Source organism: Somniosus microcephalus, chromosome 4 (genome assembly GCF_052327205.1).
Source record: "Somniosus microcephalus isolate GS21.2 chromosome 4, FLI_Smic_1.0, whole genome shotgun sequence".
NCBI lineage: Eukaryota > Metazoa > Chordata > Chondrichthyes > Squaliformes > Somniosidae > Somniosus > Somniosus microcephalus.
In genome coordinates this window covers 145,424,995-145,435,770 of record NC_140990.1, presented here as the reverse complement: position 1 = coordinate 145,435,770, position 10,776 = coordinate 145,424,995, and the positions used below count along the sequence as shown (strand labels likewise).

At 44.8% G+C, this 10,776-nt stretch overlaps 1 protein-coding gene across 1 annotated transcript in view; it reads left to right on the top strand.

The window, feature by feature from the left end:
* Window positions 1-474: 474 nt before the first annotated feature.
* LOC147119889 (putative G protein-coupled receptor 139) overlaps window positions 475-10,776 on the top strand; it is a 104,070-nt gene continuing 93,768 nt past the window's right edge. Inside the window, exon 1 of the mRNA XM_085984175.1 lies at window positions 475-625. Within this exon, the coding sequence (XP_085840301.1) occupies window positions 475-625 (151 nt within the window). The remainder of the gene's footprint in view (window positions 626-10,776) is intronic.

Here is a 10,776-nt window from a genome sequence, read left to right as displayed (position 1 = left end):
CAACAGAAACCCTCATTACATTTAAAAAGTTACTTGGACATGCAATTGAAGAGCCGTCTCCTACACGGCTACAGACCAAGAGCTGGAAAGTGGGATTAGGCTGGATAGCTCTTTGTCGGCCGGCACGGACATGATGGGTCGAATGGCCTCCTTCAGTGCTGTAAATTTCTATGATTTTATGCTTAGCCGGAAGCCGACAGCCCGAGGCCTTTGGTCAGAAATCAGCAGCAAGAACAATTCGTGCGTTTCTTGTTCCGAGGCCGGAGCCTTTGGGGCCGATTGTTTTCCGAAGCGCTGGATGAAACTATCATTGTGGAATTTGGGTGTTTTCTTTTAAATTAAGAAACACCCATCCATTGTTATTAAAACAATGAAGTGAAACTGAGTGACGTGATCTGTTTGTTCAAATAACTGCAATTAACATAAATGGTGATTCGGACTATTTGTGTCACTGGAGGATTCCAACAAGTATAAATGAGGGACCATCGAATATTTCACACAGCAGATTCAGATTCTCGTCGACACTCGAAGCGAGCTGATAGAGGATCTGGAGAAAGGCTCGGACAAGTGACGGGGCCAGTCTACGCCATTTACTATCCTGTTCTCGCAGCTTTTGGTGTCCCGGGTAAGTCACTGCGATCACTGATTCATTTTACCGATCATTTTGAGCTGTCTCGCTGCTGTCGCCATGTAACTGGTGATGTAACGTGTGTCCTTGGTACAGAGTCCACCCATCTCTGCTATCGACTGCCCATTGCTTGTCTAAGGCGCTGTTTTAGATTTTTTTTTTAACTTTACATTCAAATATGATTAATATTATTTTAGGATTATTATTTTTCCCGTGTGTTTTAGGCCGAGTGCTGCCGGGAGATTCTAAATATGTCTTCCTGGTTTACAGTCTATTGGACAGGGAGTGGGGAAGGTCACCCGGCGGAACACACCGCTCGCCATCCATGTCCAACACCAACATTTTGAACTGTGTCTCACCTTACTCCGATTATTTTAATTGGACTGTGAGTGGGAAAGTTCACACGGCGGAACACACCGCTCGCCATCCATGTCCAAAACCAACATTTTTTACTGTGCCACACTTCATTCCGATCATTTTCATTAGACTGGTAGTGGGGAAGGCCACAGGGCGGAACACATCGCTCGCCATCCATGTCCAACACCAACATTTTGAACTGTGTCACACTTTACTCCGATCATTGTTATTAGACTGGTAGTGGGGAAGGTCACAGGGCGGAACACACCGCTCGCCATCCATGTCCAACACCAACACTTGGAACTGTGTCACACTTCACTCCGATCATTGTTATTAGACTGGTAGCGGGGAAGGTCACAGGGCGGTACCTACCGCTCGATCATTCGGTGGTTCCAGGACCGTACGCATTTACTGCCATCACCCACTCGGCAGCAGGGTCACTGCTTGTGGCTGATGATCAGCGGAATCACAAGAACTATCGAGGCTAATATCTCAACATCTTTTATATTTCGTTTATCCCCATTCATTTCTATTCAGTAAAAGTTCCAAGGAGCGGTCGCCTATTTAACCTGGGCTCAGTTTAAATCGTTTCCTCTTGGCTCTTCACGTCAATTATTTCACCTGGTTGTAACTACAGAATGTTGTAACCTATTTCAATGTAACCCAATATATCTCAGAAATCTGGGATAACTGTTTAGATTTTGAGTGTTGTGTTGGTTTTCCATTATTCGCGCCGTTACCACAGAATTTTAACTTTTTTCCAGTTTTCTTCCCTGCTCTGATGCAAAACCGAGCAGTTCCAATGGCGCCGACAGCTATCGGGTACCCGAGCCTTTCTCCCTACTAAGGTTATTTGTAGCATAATTGGTAGAGTGAAGGTGGAAATAAAGTCCCTGTAATCAGAGGGAGGAATCTCAGCCTGGAACTCCGGGATCTGAGTATCCAATCCAGGCTAACCCCCCATAACAGTAGAGTGTTGGTGGGACTACATTGTTATTTGTGTATTAAGACAGCAGCATCTCGGTATAGATCTCCGGGACTTGAGTTCAAATCTAGAGCGATCCTGCATAACAGTAGGGTGATGGTGGAAATACATTGTTAGTTGTGTATTGAGACAGCAGGATCTCAGTTTGGATCTGCGGGACTTGAATTCCCAATATAGGGCGAACCTCCATAACAATAGAGTGATGGTGGATATTGTAAAGTCTGTGGGTTGTTTTGTTAATTAATACACAGACTACCAGAGTAACTTAAAACAGGACTTTACTATTCAAAGGTCAGGGCGAATCTGCCCAATAAATCCTGACACAACACTTATATACTGGTGTGGTCACCGTCGGTATTACAGTATACAGAAGCCAAACAAAGTAGTGCCACACCTAAAATAGTTCTCTTAAAGGTGAACGGTTACATACAATAGTTCTCTTAAAGGTAGACGGGTACATACACTACAATCCTCCCTTTTTAGCTTACAACATACTTATTCCCCATTAAACATAACATATAATCAACTTCATGTAAAACAATTCACAGATATAGTCTCTGCGGAAAACAGTTCACAGATTCAGTCTCTGCGGGAACAGTTCACAGATTCAGTCTCTGGTCTTGACTCGGTCTGAACAACATCTCTGTGGTGTAGCCGGTTCACATTTCTAGTGTGACTCATCCAATAGTCTTTCCCTTGGCTTAACAGCTTGAACTTCCGTCCTGCTGAACCAGCAGTGCTGACTTTTACAAACAGCTGCACTGCCTTGGTGACTTTTCCTACTTTCCAACTGATTTGGCCCCCTTCGTAGGGCCCACGTGCATGATCTGATAGAAGTGATAATGATTTAGATGGTTATCGTCTTCTGCTTCGTCTTTTTCCTTTCTGCTTCTTGGAGACTCTCGGGGCTCCCTTATCCGCTGCCAGCTGCAGCGCCACCATCTCCCTATGTTCCTTAGGCTTTAAGTGCTTCATCCTGATTTCTGCACTTTGGCAGTTTTCATCACAAGCTGGGCAGACCAAGTCATCGTAATATTCCGTGTCACTCAACTGGTCATGGTAATATTCGGTGTCGTCCTGAGCTAGTCTAGCGAGAGGGCCTGCTACTTCTTCCTTACCCAACTGGACGTTAGCCGACTGTTGTTCCCTCCCTAGACATCTTTCCTGAAGAGACTTCTTCATGCGTTCATATTCATCCCGCTCTTCCTGGGTTTCCTGCCAATCCTTCACTAATGACCTCATTTGTGATTCCAATACTTCCCCTTCCATCGGGGATTGATTGATCGGGCTATTCAATCCTTCTACTGGAGCAGCTGTTTCAACATTCTGTAGTTCACATTGACGTGATTCAGCGTACTGTCGGCAGCCCCGTAAAATCTGTGTTGCAACCTCAACTATTCCCCAAACTTTTGAGAGCTCCGAACCCCTTCCCTTTGAAGATTGAAGCTCGTGTTCAAATGGTTCCCATTGCAGAGTCTTATCTCTCAGCATATGAAGGAGTTGGCTGACCGTTAACTCTTCCCCGGGGACCCTGTGGATCAGAGTCTTCTCCATTTCATCCACCTTTTCCTCCAATGCTTTCACCTTTTTTTCCTCTTGTACTTTGGCTTTAAGCGCTCGGAGAAGTTGTGCCTTGATGCTCTCTAGCTCATGTTCAGGGGCCATTCTTACAGTCTCTGTGTTTCTTACAGTTGCCTTTTCTTTCACTGAAAGAATTCCCAGTTGAATCTGTTCTTCAAGTTGTTGAACCTCGGTCATTGCCGCCTCTTATTTGTCTTGGGTTTCCTTCAATATTTTTATGAGTTCTTGGACATCTTGACTTTCATGTTCTGCCATGTCTTTCACCTCTAATTTCTCATCTATGGATGGAACTTCTACCGATGAGTCTGTCTTGGCCTTGAGCTCATCAAGAATTTCCTGCAGCCTTTGGGCTTCTTGCTCATGTTCAACCTTTAGTTGCTCATAAGCTTCCATTGAAACTAGCTTTTCGGAGGTTGCCGAGTTAACCCCCTCCAGGAATGTAGCCTGGGCCTGTTCATACTTTTCCTTCAACTTCTCAAACTCTGCTTGTAAGGGGTCGTAGAGAAGAACTGGAATAAAATCCTGGCTTCCTGAAGATTCCTCTTCATTTGCTTCTTTCTGCAAATATCCTAACTCCTGAACATCATAAGGGAGATGTGATCGGTGATTGGTCACGATGGCTCTATGGTCGCTCTCTGCTTGAGCTAGCTGCTTTTGTTGTCTTTCCAGATTCTCCCATTCGGTGTCATAGAACTTTTTCATTGTTTTCATCTCTTGTACGAGACGGTAACTCAATTGTTCTAATTGTTGTCGTAATTTGAAATAAAGTTGAGTCCGAGCTCGGTGTTCTTCTGTCATGGATATGTCCTTAAACTGAACAGACTCAGAATTCTCTGTCAAACTATGTTGTCGTTGTTCGGTGGAGATCTGTTCTGAAACTTTGTTCTTCTCTGGAGCATAAGCCTTTCTGCATGCCTTCGTTTTTCCAACCTTAGTCGGCAAGTCCATTTTAGCCTTGTCTTTCACATTTGGGTTGGTCTTATCGTCATCCGATTCAGAATCTGAGCTGATTGTCTGCACCGAGTCCTCACTCGTTATGGCTTTTAGATAGTGCCCTTCCATGTCTATTTTCTTGATCCACTCCCATCCTAGAAGTGGTGGTCCTCCCTCAGGTAGTACGTATAAGTTCATTCTTGGGTGTTCTTTACCCCTATCTCTCAGCTTGACTCTTATCTTTCCCATGGGGTATACTTTATGCCCTGTGTATGTCTGCAATACGAACTTGGTATCTCTTAAGGGTATATGTGAGAATAGCTGGTGGTAATCCCTTCGATTTATGACTGATAGAGCTGAGCCAGTGTCTAACTCCATTTTCACTTGGACTCCAGCTATTTTTAGCATGACCCAGATAGTTTGTAGGTCAGCTTCCTTACTCACATTGTGAATTCTCAGACTACCCAGCTCCTGGCCGTTTGGGTCTGAGTCCGAATTCTGTTCGTCTGAACTCTTCTCAGCCACCTTGTGTACCTTGTTGTACTTTTCCTGTGATGGCTTCCTTTGGTTGTTGGTCCTTTGGTTGTTGGTCTTCTTCCCTGACCGGCATACCTTAGCTATGTGACCCAGTTTGCCACATTTCCTACATTCCTGGTTCTTAAACCAGCATTGGTTCTGGTCGTGTGTGGTCTTCCCACAACGATAACATTTTGTTGTTGTCGAGGTAATTTGATCCACACTGAGTGCCGCTGTCTTTAGCTGCATTTCTGCAGTTCCCTTGGCTGCGGCTTCGTGCGATGCTGCAATAAGGACAGCCCTGTCAAGTGTAAGGTCGTTCTCTTCGAGTAGTCGCTTTTGCGTTTCTTCCTTTGCCAATCCGCACACGAACTTGTCTCGCAATGCCTCTGTCAGATCCCCTCCAAACTGGCAGTATTTCGCTAGTCTACGCAGTTCGACCAAGTATTCTGCGTTGCTTTCGTCTTTCCATTGCGTTCTCGCATAGAATTTGAATCGTTCCGCCAACATCAACGGTGTGGGGTTGAAGTGATCCTTCAGAACAGCCACAATATCATCGAAAGTCTGATCCGCCGGTTTAGCTGATGATAGTAGATGCTTCAAGGGCCCGTATGTCTTCGCGCCCATCGAGTTTAGCAAGGTTATAGCTTTGTCATCTTCTTCTATTTTATTGGCCTCACCATAGATCTCAATGCGTTCCACATACCTCGGAATTAAAATCGTTGATGTTACCACGCTTAGGCATCTTCCTCTCTTCCTGCTAAACGCCACGAATTATTTCTTTAAATTTTTTTTTTTCAAGATGGCGGTTCCCGCGAAAATGGCGGTTTCCCGCGCTTATCTTCCCTCCCCACCCACTTCAATGGCAGTTTCCTGCTTCTGTCTTCTTCCCCACCTAATGGCGGCTTCCCGCGTTTCTTCCCTGATGGGAGGGGTACACTTTCCCCACGGGCGACGGCCGCTGGCTTTCAGGTTCACAGCCTGCGCGTCGGCTTCAGTGCTTTCCCTTTTCTCGGCAGGGCAACCGGCGCTGGGTACACCCCATTGACGGTGAACAGTTTCAGCCGCTGGGCTGGCTCTTGCTCAGTTCCCCTTGCTCGGGCTCTGTCTCTCTCCTGCTCGCTCGGCTCTACCGGCGCTGGGTACACCCCGTTGATGGAGAACAGTTTCAGCCACTGGACTGGCTCTCGCTCAGTCTCCCTTGCTCGGGCTCTGTCTCTCTCCCGCTCGCTCGGCTCTACCGGTGCTGGGTACACCCCGTTGACGGAGAACAGTTTCAGCCGCTGGACTGGCTCTCGCTCAGTCTCCCTTGGTCGGCTCTGCCTCTCAGGCTCGCTCGGCTCCCAATCGCGCCTCCCAGCCCTCTCGCAGTCCGGTGCTTCCCTCCCCGGCTGTGGCTGAGTTTATCTCTTCCCGCGCCTACGTTCCCGGTCGCAGCGCTTCGTGGCTTCGGTCGCTGCCCGGCCTTCTTCGCCGGTTGCGGTCTAGCTGTCTCACGATGCCGTTGCTTCCCCCAGCCTGTCTGTACCGCGGCTTCCTTGCTCCACGCTGCCCCAGTCTCAGCGCCTCTGGACCCGACTTCTGTCCGGCTCCTTTCCCCCTTGACCGTGGTCGAGTGCACCGCCCTTATCCTCCGGTTATTCTTTTTACTTTCCCTTACTCACAGTCACCGTGGCCGCCTTGCTTCTCGTGCTGATCGGCTCACTCCTCACCGTGGCAGAAGGGACAGTCAGTGCCTGTTGCTGATGGAAGTCTTTGTCTCTAAATTCTTCCTCCTTTCTAGTTCTGCAGCCTCGAGTTTTCTCCCAGCAGAACGACGAGGGCGGTTGCCTCTTCTCGACGCTCGTTAACTGCTTCGGAAGTATTGTTGCCACAGGGTATGATCGGACTCGTCGCCACTGTAAAGTCTGTGGGTTGTTTAGTTAATTAATACACAGACTACCAGAGTAACTTAAAACAGGACTTTACTATTCGAAGGTCAGGGCGAATCTGCCCAATAAATCCTGTCACAACACTTATATACTGGTGTGGTCACCGTCGGTACTCCAGTATACAGAAGCCAAACAAAGTAGTGCCACACCTAAAATAGTTCTCTTAAAGGTGAACGGTTACATACAATAGTTCTCTTCAAGGTAGACGGGTACATACACTACAGATATACATTGTTACTTGTGTATTAAGACAGCAGGATGTCAAATTAAATCTCAGGGATTTGGGTTCCCAATCTAGAGCGATCCACAATAACAAGAGAATGGTGCTGGAAATATATTGTTATTTGTGTATTAAGACAACAGGATCGCAGTTTAGTTCTCTGGGATTTGGGATCCCAATCTAGGGCGAGCCTCCATAACAGTAGAGTGATGCTGGAAATACATTATTTGTGCATTAAGACAGAAGGATCTCAGTTTAAATCTCCGGGATCTCAGTTCCCAATCTAGGGCAATCCTCCATAACAATAGAGTGATGGTGGCAATACATTGGCCCAGAATTGGTGTCGGGGGCTTGCCGCGCGTGGAAGCCCCCGATCTGCACTCACCCTGCGCGCTGACATCTGAAGCCCGGGCCTGCTTGCATTTCCTGTCACAGGCCCGGTTCAGTACTGACCTGATCCAGCGGCGTAGTTAGTGCGATGTGCTTGGGATCAGCTGAGCAATGTACAACCAATCAGGGGAGGGGAAGGTTCTTTCATGAGTTTGAGAGTAAGAACTGTCAAACTCATGAAAACTACGGGGGCCCAAAACAATATTTAAACTTTAAATAAAAATTTAAAAAACATTCCAATCCTTAAATTAAGTATAAATAAGTTAAAAAAAATAATTTAAACAATAATTTTTTTTTTGAAAAAAATAAATTTGTAATAAAAAGGGTCTAAAACTAAACTTACCGTATTGTAGATGCTTTAAAATAATAAACCTGTGGGAAAAAAAATTCCAAATTGCACTAAAACACCACATACCTGTAAAAATAAATACTTACGTGTGCTTTTTACAAGCGTAAAGACCCAAGGCCTTTACACATGCGCAAATCCCCCAAAACAGAGGAAATCCAAGACGCACGCACTGCCCCCTACAGCGCACGCACTAGCCTCTTCAACTCTTGGGTTAGAGAGGAAATGCCGGTTTTCAGTGTTTGGGGAGGAATTACTGCCCCATTGTTATTTGTGTATTAAGATAGCAGGATTTCAGTTTCTATCTCTGGGTTTTGGGTTCACAATCTAGGGAGATCCTCCATAACAGGAGAGTGATGGTGGAAATACAGTGTTATTTGTGTATTAAGGCAACACAGTTTAATTCTTTGGGATTTGGGTTTCCAATCTAGGGCGAACCTCCATAACAAAAGAGTGATGGTGGTAATAAATTATTATTTGTGCTTTAAGACTGCAGGACCTCAGTTTACATTTCCCTCAATTGAAATCCCAATCTAGGGCGATCCTCCATAAAATAGAGTGATGGAGAAAATACATTGTTATTTTTGCATTAAGGCAGCAGGATCTCAGTTTAAATCAAGGGGATTTGGGTTCCCAATCTAGGGCGATCCTGCATAACAGTACAGTGAAGGTGGAAATATATTGTTATTTTTGCATTAAGACTGCAGAATCTCAGTTTAAATCACTGGGATTTGGTTTCCCAATCTAGGGCGATCCTCCATAACAGTAGAGTGATGGTGGAAATACATTGTTATTTGCTTATTAAGCCAGCAGGATCTCAGTTTACATCTACGGGATTTGGGTTCCCAAGCAAGGGCGGTCCTCCATAACAGTAGAGGGATGGTGGGGCTACAATATTATTTGTGTATTAATTCAGCAGGATCTCAGTGTACATCTCCGGGATTTGAGTTCAAATCTAGGGCAATTCCCCCTAACAATAGAGTGATTGTGGGGCTTAATATTTATTTTTGTATTAAGACAGCAGGATCTCAGAGTACATCTCCGGAATTTGAGATTCCAATCTAGGGCGATCCTCCATAACAATAGAGTGATGGTGGAAAGGCATTGTTATTTGTATATTAAGACAGCAGGATCTCTGTGTACATCTCCAGGATTTGAAAGCCCAAATTAGGGCGATGCTCTTTAACAATAGATTGATGGTGAAAATACATTGTTATTTGTGCGTTTAGACAGCAGGATCTCAGTGTACATCTCCGGGATTTGAAAGCCCAATCTAGGGCAATCCTCCTTAACAACAGGGTGATGATGAAAATACATTGTTATTAGTGTTTTAAGACAGCAGGGTCTCAGTTTAAATCTCTGGGAATTGGGGTCCCAATCTAGGGCGATCCTCCATCACAAGAGAGTGAAAGTGGAAGTACATTGTTATTTGTGTATTAAGATAGCAGGATAACAGATTAAATCTCTGGGATTTGAGTTCCCAATCTAGGGCGATACTCCATAACAGTAGAGTGATGGTGGAAATACATTGTTATGTGTGTATTATTTCAGCAGGATCTCAGTGTACATCTCCAGGATTTGAGTTCAAATCTAGGGCGATCCTCCACAACAGTAGAGTGATGGTGGAAATACATTATTGTTTGTGTATTGAGACAGCAGGATCTCAGTTTGGATCTGCGGGACTTGAATTCCCAATATAGGGCGAACCTCCATAACAATAGAGTGATGGTGGATATACATTGCTACTTGTGTATTAAGACAGCAGGATGTCAAATTAAGTCTCAGGGATTTGGGTTCCCAATCTAGAGCGATCCATCATAACAAGTGAATGATGCTGGAAATACATTGTTATTTGTGCATTAAGACAACAGGATCGCAGTTTAGTTCTCCGGGATTTGGGATCCCAATCTAGTGCGAGCCTGCATAACAGTAGAGTGATGCTGGAAATACATTGTTATTTGTGCATTAAGACAGAAGGATCTCAGTTTAAATCTCCGGGATCTCAGTTTCCAATCTAGTGGAATCCTCCATAACAATAGAGTGATGGTGGCAATACATTGTTATTTGTGCATTAAGACAAGAGGATTTCCGTTTCTATCTCTGGGATTTGGGTTCACAACCTAGGGCGATCCTCCATAACAGTAGAGTGATGGTGGAAATACATTGTTATTTGTGTATTAAGGCAACAGGATCTCAGTTTAAATCTTTGGGATTTGGGTTTCCAATCTAGGGCGAACCTCCATAACAAAAGAGTGATGGTGGTAATAAATTGTTTTTTATACATTAAGACTGCAGGATCTCAGTTTACATTTCCCAGAATTGAGATCCCAACCTAGGTCGATCCTCCATAACAATAGAGTGATGGAGAAAATACATTGTTATTTTTACATTAAGACAGCAGGATCTCAGTTTAAATCACGGGGATTTGTGTTCCCAATCTAGGGCGAACCTCCATAACAGTAGAGTGGTGGTGCAAATACATTGTTATTTGTGTATTAAGACAGCAGGATCTCAGTGTAAATCTCGGGGATTTGAAAGCCCAATCTAGGGCGATCCTCCAAAACAGTAGAGTGATGGTGGAAATTCATTGTGATTTGTGTATTATTTCAGCAGGATCTCAGTGTACATCTCCAGGATTTGATTTAAAATCTAGAGTGGTCCTCCCTAACAATAGAGTGATGGTGGGGCTTCATTGTGATTTCTGTATTAAGACAGAAGGATCTCAGTATAGATCTCGGGATTTGAGTTCCCAAACTTGGGCGATGCTCCATAACAATAGAGTGATGGTGGAAAGACGTTGTTATTTGTGTAATAAGACAACAGGATCTCAGTGTACATCTTCAGAATTTGAAAGCCCAATCTACGGCGATCCTTCTTAAAAACAGAATT